The sequence below is a fragment of the Pectinophora gossypiella genome, chromosome 23, assembly GCF_024362695.1.
Source record: "Pectinophora gossypiella chromosome 23, ilPecGoss1.1, whole genome shotgun sequence".
NCBI classification, from domain to species: Eukaryota; Metazoa; Arthropoda; class Insecta; order Lepidoptera; family Gelechiidae; genus Pectinophora; species Pectinophora gossypiella.
Genome location: NC_065426.1, coordinates 5,567,487 through 5,581,361, shown reverse-complemented (window position 1 = coordinate 5,581,361; position 13,875 = coordinate 5,567,487). Strand labels below are relative to the sequence as shown.

Sequence of the window (13,875 nt, the reverse complement as noted above, 5' to 3'; positions counted from 1 at the left end):
GAAAAATAATGAAACAAAATATTACGCGTTCAGAAAGGTTCAAAGGGTGACAAATCGATTTCAGTCGAAGATTTCAGTACATGTTTATAATTATTCTTCTTGTACCATAGTAGTGCGCATGATTTCAAATGAATGTACAAAATTAATAATGATAATATATTAGGAAGTCATCTTAGTTTTTAATTACCTTGTACTAGTAAGTAATGTTTCAAGATTTCAAAGCAACAAATGTATTTACTTATTCAAAACATATATTTTAGTTTTGTAATTTATAAAACACTCGTTTGTCAGTATTATGTTATTTTTCAGAATTTCTTGACAGAGTAATCAGTGACAAAAACATTTCATTCGATTTTCAAATAATAGATTCTGTACAGCCAGTTACATACATATCGATGAGATATCGATACCAAAAGCTTAATTTGAATGCAGTATAAAATAATTGACATTGACAGTAATTAAATGTGTTCAAAAACTATAATTAGATTCCATGAATATTTACTGCTTTTTTAACAAGTCACATTGCTTTAAGTTTTTATGTTACTTTTAGATCATCACCAAATCATAACATAAAAGACAACCAAATAATAACATAAAAGGCAAAAAAAATTGCAATGTACGAATCAAAAGTTACGAAATGAAATAAATTGCAGAACAGTTTAATTAAATTTTGAACGTTTCTTTTTATTTATACGCTTTCTCCGAAGAAACCGTATTTCTAAATTAAATTACACGGATTCAGATGAAAAATCCGCTATGGCAGATACTGTGGAACATTATCGTAATCAAATAGCTTTGGCACGCACAGAAATTAAAAATTTAAGGTGAATAAAACGATACGAAAATCCGATTTAGTATTGGTCGATTAGGGTCTCCGGAATTGTAACAGTAATTTACTGAATTTATATTACAGACAGCAGTTGTCGGCTCTAAAACATGAACATTTGAAAGAGATCAAATTGATAAAATCAGCTTTGAATGGGCTGCGTTGCGGTAACTGCGCTGAAGCAGGTAAGGTTTATGTTCAGTGCATGATAATTACAGTATGCAAATGTTTATTTATGTAAAATATGCTATACTCTTCAGAATAACACATATATTACTGGATGAGGCCTATACGCTCATTATTTTCTACTACAGTAAACACAGTAAAAACATTTTTTTGTCCAACTAATTGTCTTTTTGCCCCTTAAGTATTAATTCCATAAGAATCTTTTTCAGCGACCACACTCTTACCAAACAACAGCAACTATGAACCAGTACCATCACCATCAACGTCAAACCCCAATGATGGCATACTATACAAGCCTATTGGAATTATTGAAACCTCATTCCAAAACAAGCGCGGTGTGCCTCGCCAACCTGTCATCATGGCCAAAGCCAAAGGCACAGTGATCATAGATCCTAACGTGTTCAATAATCCAGAACATGCTCTTAGTGGGTTGGAGGAGTTCTCTCATATGTGGTATGTAAATACCTTTGATGTTGTATGTATCTATATACCCTAATACAGTTAAATACAAAATAATGTTTAATTAAAATGAATGATAAAAAGATATTAATGTCAATAGGGCCTTGTTACTTGAGTGTTATAGGAATATACTACAACTACTCCTACCACCTTTTAATACTTCGAAGTTATAATATTTGTCAAGGACAAAAGAAAATAATATTCATGCTTAATATGCATATAGGTGCAAGTTAACAAAGGCATCTTGCATTTTTCTTGCTATTTTTTTTTTCATGCTTGACTATACTACTTACTTAGACCTAATTTTTTTTATGTAAAGATGGCTTAATACATTATTTCAGGATAATATTCCACTTCCACGCTACAGAGAGTACGAGTGTCCCAGCGAAGGTGTCTCCGCCGCGGTTGCGAGGCGCGCGTCGTGGGGTCTTGTCTACGCGGGCGCCACATCGGCCCTGCGCGCTTGGGCTCTCGCTTGTTAAGATACAGAGCATTGAGGGTGAGCTTTCCGTACTACTGTTGGTAAATAAAGTGTTATTGTACAGAATTTTTTTTTGAAAATTCAAATTCAAAACACATAAAGGACAATTGCAGATTGGCAGCAGAAGTACCTGTGGTATATGTTCCTTTTGTGAAATAAAGAATTGTGTATTGTATTTTCAATCGGCGGCGTTTTCTTCATTAGTTATCGAATTTTATTGGCAAACATCGTTACTTGGCTCGGTCGCCGTATCCACGGGTTTCTCCAACTTTGTTGTTGTTCGTGAGAGCGAATTCTTGCGCTGAGCTATGACCGTTTTGCGCTGCTGCAGCACACGACATACCTGGTGCGTTAAATGCAGAGCTGCGACAATGTTGGTTGCCTGTCTGTAACTAATCTTTTTACTTTTTTGCGTGCATGTGTGACTGTAAACCAAATAAATGTTTTTATTAATTTATTTATAATTAAAAAGAGAAAAATCGAAAACATTTCTCTGACTTGTTAACAAACTTGTTACCTATCACATCACCGGGTCCTCTTGTCCATTCGCAATTCTTTCGATCTATGTATCGTCCGTCATTAAGCCGACGCCAGTTATCTATACTTACCGTGAGTAAACAAAAACCAAAATCCAAATTATTCTTTGGATATACATACGTACTCAAGCACGCACTCACTTACGCACGAACGAACGTTCGCACGTAAGTTCGCACGCGCGTTATCGTGTGTAAGTAATGTACAACCAGATATAGTTGCAATGCTGATGAAGAATGTTCAGACTTTACTGAATAATGTACATCACTACAGTACAATGTAAAAACTGGGCACCTTCAGGCCTGTTGTTTTAAATTTCGTACCGGTTGAATTTGTCCGGCCAAGTAAATGCCGTTTGCGGCAAATCTGCAATAAAATGTTATTAATTTCATTTTCAGGTAACAAAATCCACTTTCTAGGAGTGGACATGGTGAATGGGACACCAGTGTTGGATATTAAGCCATATATCCCTCAATATGACTATCCCAGCATGTTTGGAGACACCATAGCGTCTATGGAACGCCCCCCGACTGAGGGGATCAGCGACGCTACTGATGCTTTCGCCAGCTTGGTTGTGGATGATGATGGATATGATACAAGAAGGTTAGTTGTATAACGGTATGGAACCTGAGGTTAAATGTTCTTAAAGATGTTAATAACTGGCTTTTGAGACGTTTAGAAAGTCTCGAGACATTTCGAAAGTCTCGAGACATTTCGAAAGTCTCGAGAAATACAAGTCTTGAAACCCCTACTGCACGCTCCCTACGAGCGTATTTACACATACGCGTTCTACCTGCATAACAGCATCGCTTTTAGTCGCGTGTATGTCGAGTAACAGTCTGCAGCCGCTGTAATATAAAGGGATCCGCTGTTAATGCATCATTCGTAGTGTGACTAAAATTCCATACCTATTGTTGCCTTATAGAGAAAACCGCGTAAGCGCCTTTTTGTTAACAAAACCTCGCAACAGACTCGCAAAAAATGTGATCTTAATTTTTACCTGGAATAAAATTAATTGAAAGAAGTTGAACAAAATAACATCTGAACGTGTTTTTTCATAATGCGTCTACTTGGTTTTCACTATAAACTTCTGTGGTTGTATTAAAACAGATTGTATTATTCAGTCCACCAGTTCCTATCGCTGTAGTGGAAATCGACTGTGAAGCATCATTAAAACAGGAATCCCGTCTTTTCAGTCTAAGTCCGCGTCTAACACACCCAATGAGGATCGACACAACGAGCACCCCCCCGCCACTGTCACGGTCTCCGTTCGAGGACGAGCTGCCGTCACCTGACCGACCCACTCTCATGACACCAGTCTCGCCGTCAGACTCCCCGTCCAGCGTCGACATACTTGATATCTCAGCTAGGTAAGGATTTCGAATAAAATACATCATAACATCTCCATGCTGGCTGGACTGGGAATTAATCAAAATCTTATAACACCTAACGCCTACGTCTTTTGGGTATACAGGCGTGATGTTATGTTGCAACGAGCAGGTGTTTCTCTCCTCTGGTGTGTCGTAAAAACATGTGTGTTGTAATTATCGTGCAATATTTATGTCACATTTGACACAAACTTATATTTTCCCGTCTAGATCCCCCATAACACGACCAGACTCAGAAAGAGGCGCCCCGGACGGTCAAGAACGCTTCACGCCACCACAGTCGGCACAAACCAACACTGATGGCATCCGAATAGCTCCCTGGATCTCAAACCCCCCCGCACACGCTTACGAAGTCCAATTCACAGATGACGTCATCCAAAGACTAAACGACTTAATTGGGGATAGAGCGCAGGTTTTTAAAACCAACATACAAAGTCTGCTTTCAGAGGATCCAAGGTCAAACTATGTGAGGACTAGATACCCCGATCACGAGTACAGTTGTGTCCTAGAAGACTTGTCTATCAGTTGCGTGTTCGACACTAGTTCCTCGGTCTGTACTATCATCGCCGTGAGGTCTGCAGAAGATATGCAGAGCTAGTTCCTTTAGGGTAAACTATTGTCATAGTTTAGTTGATCTGAAATTGTCAAGCACGTAATATAAATTAAAAGCACAATACTCTTTCATTGTTACAATAATAACATATATTTAATACGCAATAGTATTTAAAATTATATACCTTTATAACTTCTTAAAATATAAATAATATAGTAATACAATTTGTAATATCCGAGATAAAATTACAATAATATAGATATTAATAAATGCTATCTTTTTTATAATTTATAACCAATACAAATGCTTATATGCGTTTGGACCCTATGTAAAAACAACACTTTCATTGTTACAATAAACCAATTTGTCTTTAAAATTGTATATCTTTAAAACTTACGTTACCATTCGATTATCAATAATAAAAATGCTCTTGTCTAAGCAATACAAAATTGGGCGGTTTTATATTTTTCTATAAGCTTAATACTTTATAATATTGCTATAAAATTACAATTTCAACTTTTATTTAAAGCTTCATTTGAAACACTAATTATTTTTCTTGTAAAACAATATTTGTCTACCAGAGCCATAGTTACCAATCGTGTTCAATACGTGCAGTTCGATATATCTAAATTTGGCGCCGCCAAGGGGAATGGTTTTGACGATTTCGTCGTGACTCCAGTGAATAGTATCAGACAGAGCAGTCCAGGCCTCGCCGTCAATACTATGTCTATACTCTACTTCGAGAAAAGTTCCGTTGCCTGCATCATCTCGCGGGTAATACTCCATTTTCTCAATTTCAAAAACATCACCCAGGTCAAAGTGCACCGCCAAATGCTGCCCTTCTTCCGGGTCAATTCTACCCAGCTCATCCCATTTAGTATGCCACATACATAAGGAGGCAGTGTCACCATCAGTCAATTTACAAATGTTCTGACCCGACTCGCAAGGTAACGTGCAAGTTGCTTTAACTCCCTGAACAATATTTTTGTTCCTGTCATCAATCTTGGTTGGCACAAAAGTGGAAGTTCTATAGAACATCACTTGTCTGCCAGCTGCAAAGCCCCCTACAGCATCTAGAATGTTCCATTCCACATATCGCATCTTAACCCCGTTTATAGCGACTTTCTTGACTTTATCATCGCGTTTCCAATCAATGGCCTCAGAGAATTGACTCCAATTTTGCCCGTCAATAGAATGTCTGTATTGTATTTTAAGGATCGTTCCGTTACCACCATCCGCTCGGGGATAGTATTCAAATTTTTCGATTTCATATACGCTGCCCAAGTCGAAATTAACTTTTATAGTGCTTCCAGTTTTGTAGTCCGCTTGATGGGGCATGTCCCATTGAGTGTGCCAGAGCGATTTTAGGTCTCCATCTGTGAGCTTACATATGGCTTCACCCGGCTCGCAGGGTACACTGCAAGACGCTTTTACATCTTTCACCGTATACCTGTACGGATCCTCTATTTCGACAGCATCCACAAAATCGCTCCATTCCGACACGCCTTCATCGTTCACCGAACGAATCCTAAAGGTATGCTTAGATTCATACTTGAAATCTTCAAACGTAAACGAAGAACCAGTAATGTTGCTAAATACAGCGCCGTCTCTTTCGATTTCATAATAAGTAGCTTCATTTACTGGTTCCCAGAGTAAAGCAATAGATGTTCTAACAGTGAGAGCAGTCAAATGTGACGGTGCTTCCAAAGATTCGTTCAAACTTGTGTTACTTCCGAATATTTTACCCTTGTTTGTGTAACCTTTTACTTTCAGGTGTATTTCATTTTCTGTAATGTCGACTTTGCTTAATTTAACGAGGAGAAATTTTTGCTTCCAGATTTCTTCTGTGACTTCCTTCAAATATGGGTTGACAATGAAGTCCTCTTTGAAGTAATACACATTTTCTTTATTGTAAAAATCCTCATCTGTATCGACTCTGGATAATTGTAACGGCTCTCCATTGGCTGCTGCTTTTATGCGTTGAATATCTTTTGATGCCATAATTCGAAGTAATGTAGTTCTTTCCTTTACCATGCTCTTGTAAGAACCTTTCGTTTTGTGAATATTTACCAACAACTCACCAGACTCGTTAGATTTCGGTCCAACAACTTTTATCGTTGTAGAAGCAGAGTGTCCTTTTAGGTAATCAACGCTTATCCCATCGTCTTCATAAACATGAAAGATTGTTTCCCCGTTTGGATAAATTGTGAAGATTCTATTATCTCTTTGGATTTCATAAGGATTGTTATTCGGATTGACCATGGGTATAATAGCTCCGTCTTTGAGAAATACAGGTAGTTTCCACAACGGTACTCTTATGTTGTTCAGGATTTTGCCACCTTGGTACTTTTCTCCGGTAAAGAAATCGATCCAAACTTGGTCAGCGTCTGGTAGCAAAATCCCGTCGCGAATCGACGCATCCATGACTCCTCTTTGTTTGTATATTGGAGCAACTAATATGCTTGGCCCCCACATGTATTGATATTGAGAATCCAGCGTATAAGCAGACGGTTCACTCGGAAATTCCAAAAACATGCCTCTGATCATTGGTAGGCCGTTAATCGATTCGTGTCCTATAGAATAGTTGTACGGCATCATCGTTGACTTCAGTTTTAAATATGCTCTGTTGATTGCAGTTGCTTCATCTCCAAAGCTAAAAGGGGTTTTGGGAATGCTTCCCCAGCCATCCATGTTAAGCTGCAGCGGTGTAAATGTTTTCCACTGAAAATCTCTTATATTCACCTCCCTGCTCTTCCCCCTGTAAATTCCGTCCATGTCTGATCCGAGGACTGGCTGGCCGGAAAGTCCAGTGCCAATGTAAGTGGGGATGTGGAAGCGGATGTATTCCCATTCCCCGCCGCTCTGGTCTCCACTCCAGATGCCAGAGTACCGTTGAGTGCCCGCCCAGCCATCGACCATGATGATCATCGGTCGATGTTCCGTAGTCTTCATAAATATGTTAGTAGCATTTTCGACCGCATTCAACCCAAAGGAATAACCGCTACCAATCCATGCGACATCACATTTCAAAGCCACTACTCCAGCTACACCGACCTCTTTAGCTAAATCGCGTTCACCTTTTTTCGGGTTTTCTGGATCTTTGGGCTCTAACTGTGACTCAGTCCAGAGCGCAACTTCTACACCATTCTTTCGAGCATAGTTTGCAAATTCCTTTAAGTTTTCAATGTCACCAGCCAGAGAATCTGTCTGTCCATATCCCGATCCATAACCATCGTTGGGAATAAACCAACCGAGGGGTACGTCGTGTTTCCTGTACCTGTCTACCATAGCTCGTGCCGAGAACTGGTAGTTATTTTTCTCTCCGTTCAAGGATTCCAGAATTCCAGTCTTATCTCCCATTTCATTAGGTTTATAGCTTTTGTAATATTCTCCGTCTTCAAACAAAATGGCACCTGGAGTATCAGAACTAACTTTGACCCAATAATCACGATTGAATGCGTTTAAATGTGCTTCATAAAAAGCGTACTCAGGCATGAGAAGCGGTTTACCTGTGAGCTCGAAGTAATCAGTCAGAATACGTTTCGGTTGTTCATTTATGAAATAAAACGCGTCAAAATCCTCTCCCTTGTGGATTGTTTTAACAAAGTCTGGTTTGTGCAATCCGAAATCATAGCGGCCTGGCTGCCAAGTGTGTCTCATGACCCCATAGCCGTTTGTAGACCAGTAAAAAGGACACGGAGATGTGACCCCGCCGTCGGTCCATTTGTTGGTGTTCACAATATGTATAACTTCTCCTTTATGACTGAACCTCCCATTCTGCATACCACCTCCGAAGAAATACTCGTCTTTCAGTTGATGCAACTTTTGTGTTGCTTTGTTATTAGCATAAGACAATGGCTTCGCTTCGCTGAACACTTGTTTGTTTGTTCTTTTATCGAACACCGACATCGTGCCTTTTATCTTATCAAATTCTATGTGGATTTTGATAGTGTGGATGATGAATGAATGTTCATGTTCTTTAACGTGCGATTTCTCAAAAGCTGTGGTGTCATAATCAGAGATTTTCTTGGCAGTAATTTTTGCGACGTCATCAGGATTCATAGGTTCGGGGTAGTCTGGGAATTCACCCGTAGGCGACATGAAGTATTTGAAAACATGATTGTTTAAGATGTTCAGTTTCGCTTGCTCTCCTGTTTCGTAAGCTATGAGGTATTCTTTTTCAGTCTTCGTAACAGACTTTACTTTTCCGACGATTTTCGTGGATAACTTCTGTTGGCCGATACCCATTGTGACGACACCTAATGGTCCTCAGCAAAGGTCACCTGAAACACGTAAAAAATAAGTGACTCATTGAATTATATCGTTACCTATAGGTACACTAATATAAAAGGCAACGTTTGTGAATTTGTTAATATTTTCATTAATTTTATTATACCTGTACATGTTCAAATCAAATGTTTTCCCATTGGCGTCGACCCCGAAACAACAACCAAACTAAACACCAGCTAAATAAACTTACCAAACTCTAGGTCGGTCATCGACCTCGTAAGTACAACTCACACGAGTACACGAATAGACTTCAAAACAATACAGACGTGTATCCTTATGTGAAGCTACAATGGTAGTAATGTAAAACGAATTTACTGCACAATAAATACGTCTTTGGTACTTTTACATTATCTTGTTCAAATACAATACTAGGTAGGTATATATAAATTTATTACTATAGCAGTAGTACCTGGGTACTTACATTGTTTCTCGTTACGTAAATAGTCGTGGAAGTCGTGGACATGTATTTAAAAATATTGATTTTGATTTCATTGTAACTAATATTATTATATCGTCTAAGAGATAGTTAACTAGTACCTATTGATTTTTACAACCTAGATTTTCTTAGTGACCTATTAGAATAGATATAGGTACCTATGTTAAAAATTGTCATGTACATGACGCTACGTTCAATGTGTAGAAAGACGTTGCGCTAGAGGTAATTTTATTGAATATTTTTTTATAGAAGTTGTCGCATATAGTTACCTAAAATGTGTGACTAATCCTTGTAATAGGTAACATAAAACCCTTTCACCCGTACGATTCATCATATCCATCTTGCAAACGGTAAGCATTTTAAATATTTGTTTTGTCTAGATAATTTACTTTCTACTTTAGAAAGTAATCCACATGATAAAAATAGGATATTTATTATGTTCCAAAGTTTTACACTGAAGCCAGTGCTACTAAAAACGTTACAATTTTGTGTTAGTTTACATACCAACTAAGTATACCTACGCACCTCTGCCTACCCCTTCGGGGAGACAGGCATGCGTGATACTATGTTTATGTTAGAAATCTAATATTTCTAGCAAAATGTTAATCATAGTTACATCTTTACCTACATGATTTGTGATTAAATTAATTGCTATATCACAACAGGTGAAGCGTAAGATTATAATTTTGAAAAACAAAACTTTTTACGCCCCCATATTCTACGGAAGTACCTAGGTATATAAACAATTTATGTTTACTAATTATTGGTTACACAATCAACCACCGGCCTATAAAAATAATTAGAACACAAATATTTACCTGATAAAATAATTCTTTTGTTTATCATTTGAGTTCCCACGTTTTGCTTGTTTGTCTAACTTTGAATAAATTGATAATAAAACGTTTGCTGCGTTGACTGGTTGACGTCCGGTCGCTGGGTTGTTTGATTTCTCTGGCTTTATTTCGATTTTACGATAAACACTATCGATGATTACTACGAAATCGATTATTTTAATGCAATTTTAATCGATCGATTAAACAACCCTAAAAATAAAATATTTGACATAGATTTTGTACTGGAACAAAATTTGGATAGAGATATACCTAGTTAGTTGCTGTCTCTGTCTTTATTATCAGTGATGTTCCACTTTATGAAAATCAATTCCACTTTGACGTTTACTTTTTAAAGTTTCCAACAATCATCAATTTTTGATTACTCACTTCGTGTTTTGCACTAAATATTCTTTAAAATTTGTTTTAATAATAAAATAAAGCTTTGAAGGTGCGCAAAAATTACTTAAAGTTCTCGTTTAGGCATATTGCATACATAGAATTGATAAAACGCTTTGTCATCTTAACCTAACCTTTTGGGCCGGTAGCATTTGTGATATTTTTCGCTGATTTGTAGATGTTCCTGACCCGATCGGAGTATGACCGTGGAGTCAATACGTTCAGCCCTGAAGGACGGCTGTTCCAAGTGGAGTATGCTATCGAAGCTATTAAGTTAGGGTCGACAGCTATAGGCATCTGCACGTCTGAAGGCGTCGTTTTGGCCGTGGAGAAGAGGATCACTTCTCCACTGATGGAACCGACAACGATTGAAAAGATCGTGGAGGTGGACCGCCACATCGCCTGCGCTGTCTCTGGCCTGATGGCAGATTCTAGGTAATATTTTTTTGTTTGAAATACTTAGTGCATATTACAAAATGCAAGTCACTTAAAAAACAGCTGCCATAAAAGATCCTTCTTTTATTTTTGGTATAAAACCCTAAAAGTGGGGCAATCTGCTCAATAAAAATTTACTAAGCAAACTTCTATAAGTGGCATCCAGGCATCTAATTGTATGTTATTATTATACCTTTGACATGAGTGAGCTACATCTGTGTTACTAATAAATAAAAATACAGGCAAAAACTCATCTCTATAACGATATGTTGTAACATTTTGAGCCTATGCCTTTATGCCAAGGGGATAAACAAGATAAAAAAATATTGTAACATTTTGATATAACTAAATAAACCTAATTGTAAATTGTTTCAGGACTTTAGTAGAGCGTGCTCGTGTGGAATGTCAAAACCATTGGTTTGTGTACAATGAGCGTATGAGTGTAGAGTCGTGTGCACAGGCTGTGTCCAACCTGGCTATTCAGTTTGGTGACAGTGATGACGACAGCGGCACTGCCATGTCTCGTCCATTTGGTGTTGCTGTTATGTTTGCTGGTAAGCCGTCATAAAATTCTACATAAGATCATTCCTTTTTCCAAAATAATCTAAATAAATTAATATAGGATTATTGGTTTATTTTGAACTCAGAACAGAGATTTTTTTCAATTAAGATGGGTTTGCTCTTGACTTCGAAATAATTCTTAATTCTTTGAAATAATTATTATTTAGCATGTGGACAGTAAATAACTGATGAATGCCTATATTCTAGTCATGTCTACTTAATGAATGCCCAAGGTATCCTAGTCTTTCTACTGTTTGTATATTTGTTAATTCTATTTTTAAACTGATTAACTTTTGTGTACTCTTATATTTACAACTTATTTTTTAATTTACAATTATACAATAGACTCATGCTAACTGAAATGAAGGTTTGAAAACTGTTTATTAACTAAGGCTACTGAAAAAAATATAAAAGAGGTCTATTTATCTTTTTCTTTTGTGTATATACATTGACTGCAATGTTTCTTATTCAGGTATTGACGAGAAAGGCCCTCAGCTGTTCCACATGGACCCCAGCGGTACATTTGTGCAGTATGATGCTAAGGCCATCGGCTCTGGTAGCGAAGGAGCTCAGCAGAGTTTGAAGGTAACTTAAATTAATTTTTATTTGCTCACTAATTTTTTGATTTCTCTCTAGCATAATATATATATACATATATGTATAAACTTATGACTGACTGCTTCAATCCATACAAAAAAATATCTGATCTCTAAAACCAATGAAATAAAGTATTTAAAGAAGTTTGATATTTAATAAGTGACCTCTGACAATCTTAAATTGATTTTAAACAGTTTATTATTGATTTTAATTTATTTTTCTCTATTGACAAGTGTCTTTTCTTGACTTTGGCAGTAATGCTTATGTAATCTATGGCAACAAGTTGCCATAAACTATAAAAGTGAAGTGATTTGATTTTACTTACTTTCCTTGATCCACAGGAAGTATACCATAAATCCATGAATCTTAAGGAGGCAATCAAATCAGCACTGACGATCCTGAAACAAGTGATGGAGGAGAAATTGTCGGAGAATAATGTGGAGGTTGTCACCATGACACCTGGGTCCATGTTCCATATGTTCACACGGGAACAACTCGCTGAGGTCATTAAGGATATACCTTAAACTTGTAGAGTATCCTGAAATACTACAGTAAGCGTGAGGTACAGTAATGTCATTGAATTAGGGTAGGATTTTGCAAAGCGGAGTGGAGACATGATGAATAGACCAATCACTGCATGTGAGAGAGAGAAGACGCTCTGTCGATCCCTCCCTCAAAGTTATAGTTGATTCCTGCCCGTATCCGAATCAGTGAGAAACCATCCTCAGGTCATAAGCAGCCTGTTAGTACTAATACTTACTTGTGTATTCACTCACATCCATAGTACAGTTAGGTTATTTAGTCCAATACAATTCGTAATTCGCGAGCGACTGGCGATACTCCCATCGCAGTATGTATCCATGACAAATTTGGTAATTCCAATTTTGAAAGCGTAAGCCCCTTTTTGTTCCGACATAGTCCGATTATTTTACGAAAATAGGGTTGTATTAGTCATGTTAGAGTCCACCATCGAAGCTCAACTACGTAATGCTGTAGCAGTCGCCATTGCCGAACGCGGCAAGGAAGACATTATTATTATGGAGTACTTTTTGTTTATGCATTTATTCGCGCTTAGAATTGCACGTCCTTTATCACATAATATAAACATACTCTGGTATATTGGAACTGAAAAGGGCCGCTTTTTTGAAAACTCGATTTTCTGGCTGCATTTAAAAAGTCGAAAATTATTTATTCTTTGGCATTACTGTACTTCATTGCTGTAACGGTTAAGTAAGAGTATCTTAGAGTAATATTTGAAGTAAATTGTAGTTTCTTCCCATAGCAAAAGATTGTTTATTACAGTTTTATGAATTTCTATTATGTATGTGTTTAAGTACATTAGAAAAGAACGAATTCTGGTTAAGTTATATTTATTATATATAAGTATATTTTACTATACTGTTCATTAAACATGTATTTTAGTTATAAGAAGTACAATTTATTTGAAATATTGCCATGGTGTGGGAGTATCGAGTTTTTGAGAATCTGAGGTGAGTATTTTATTTGTAATAAAATCATTACTACTATATATTGCGTATTATTTTAAGTATTAAGTTACCTATGCTATAGTAGAAACATTTTTTTTAGTTTATTTTGTATTGTTCAGTATTTAGTTTGTAAACTTATTATAGTTGTAGTAGTTAGTTTTTTTGGTAATCCTGAGATTTACTTCAACTTTTTTGATCAAATTCAATCGGCAAGACCATAAATTTTAATATGAGTCTCTATAGTGATACATGTTCTGATAGATAAAATTTTATTTTAATCTGTCCCCTCTATAGTCCCGTCCTTGACTTACAAAACATGCAGGGTCTTCTTCTATCCTGTGGGTAGTGAGGTGGATTACAAACTCCATCAACCCTAGTGTCAGGGTTATTATTGCCGCCAAAGGCCCCTGACA

The 13,875-nt window shown here is 37.0% G+C and overlaps 3 protein-coding genes across 6 annotated transcripts; 2 read left to right on the top strand and 1 right to left on the bottom strand.

Moving 5' to 3' along the window:
• Window positions 1-606: 606 nt before the first annotated feature.
• LOC126377491 (tRNA (adenine(37)-N6)-methyltransferase) lies at window positions 607-4,548 on the top strand. Its single transcript, XM_050025224.1, has 7 exons — window positions 607-824; window positions 914-1,011; window positions 1,222-1,465; window positions 1,813-1,970; window positions 2,885-3,089; window positions 3,683-3,856; window positions 4,085-4,548. Exons 1-7 carry the CDS (start codon window positions 757-759, stop codon window positions 4,470-4,472), a joined length of 1,335 nt encoding a protein of 444 aa, XP_049881181.1. The 5' UTR covers window positions 607-756; the 3' UTR covers window positions 4,473-4,548.
• Window positions 4,549-10,099, bottom strand: LOC126377489 (uncharacterized). Of its 2 annotated transcripts, none has more exons than XM_050025220.1 (2): window positions 9,972-10,099; window positions 4,549-8,710 (listed from the first exon to the last, which is right to left on the bottom strand). In XM_050025220.1, exon 2 carries the CDS (start codon window positions 8,673-8,675, stop codon window positions 4,971-4,973), a length of 3,705 nt encoding a protein of 1,234 aa, XP_049881177.1. In that variant the 5' UTR covers window positions 8,676-8,710; window positions 9,972-10,099; the 3' UTR covers window positions 4,549-4,970. The 2 variants fall into 2 exon arrangements, with proteins under 2 accessions (XP_049881177.1, XP_049881176.1); XM_050025219.1 differs by lacking the exon at window positions 9,972-10,099 and adding an exon at window positions 8,908-9,031.
• On the top strand, window positions 9,335-13,501 carry LOC126377494 (proteasome subunit alpha type-5). Of its 3 annotated transcripts, none has more exons than XM_050025227.1 (5): window positions 9,335-9,375; window positions 10,561-10,817; window positions 11,193-11,371; window positions 11,851-11,963; window positions 12,317-13,501. In XM_050025227.1, the coding sequence occupies exons 2-5, from the start codon at window positions 10,561-10,563 to the stop codon at window positions 12,497-12,499; spliced, it is 732 nt and encodes a 243-aa protein (XP_049881184.1). In that variant the 5' UTR covers window positions 9,335-9,375; the 3' UTR covers window positions 12,500-13,501. The 3 variants fall into 3 exon arrangements, with proteins under 3 accessions (XP_049881184.1, XP_049881185.1, XP_049881183.1); XM_050025228.1 differs by having other exon boundaries at window positions 9,363-9,503; XM_050025226.1 differs by lacking the exon at window positions 9,335-9,375 and adding an exon at window positions 10,297-10,434.
• The last annotated feature ends 374 nt before the right edge of the window (window positions 13,502-13,875 follow it).

Coding starts and splice junctions, on each gene's coding strand:
- LOC126377491 (XM_050025224.1), top strand. CDS start 757: ATGGCAGATACTGTGGAACATTATCGTAATCAAATAGCTTTGGCACGC. Junction 1,012..1,221: donor CGGTAACTGCGCTGAAGCAG/GTAAGGTTTATG, acceptor AATCTTTTTCAG/CGACCACACTCTTACCAAAC. Junction 3,090..3,682: donor GATGGATATGATACAAGAAG/GTTAGTTGTATA, acceptor CCGTCTTTTCAG/TCTAAGTCCGCGTCTAACAC.
- LOC126377489 (XM_050025220.1), bottom strand. CDS start 8,675: ATGGGTATCGGCCAACAGAAGTTATCCACGAAAATCGTCGGAAAAGTA.
- LOC126377494 (XM_050025227.1), top strand. CDS start 10,561: ATGTTCCTGACCCGATCGGAGTATGACCGTGGAGTCAATACGTTCAGC. Junction 10,818..11,192: donor GGCCTGATGGCAGATTCTAG/GTAATATTTTTT, acceptor AAATTGTTTCAG/GACTTTAGTAGAGCGTGCTC. Junction 11,964..12,316: donor GAGCTCAGCAGAGTTTGAAG/GTAACTTAAATT, acceptor CTTGATCCACAG/GAAGTATACCATAAATCCAT.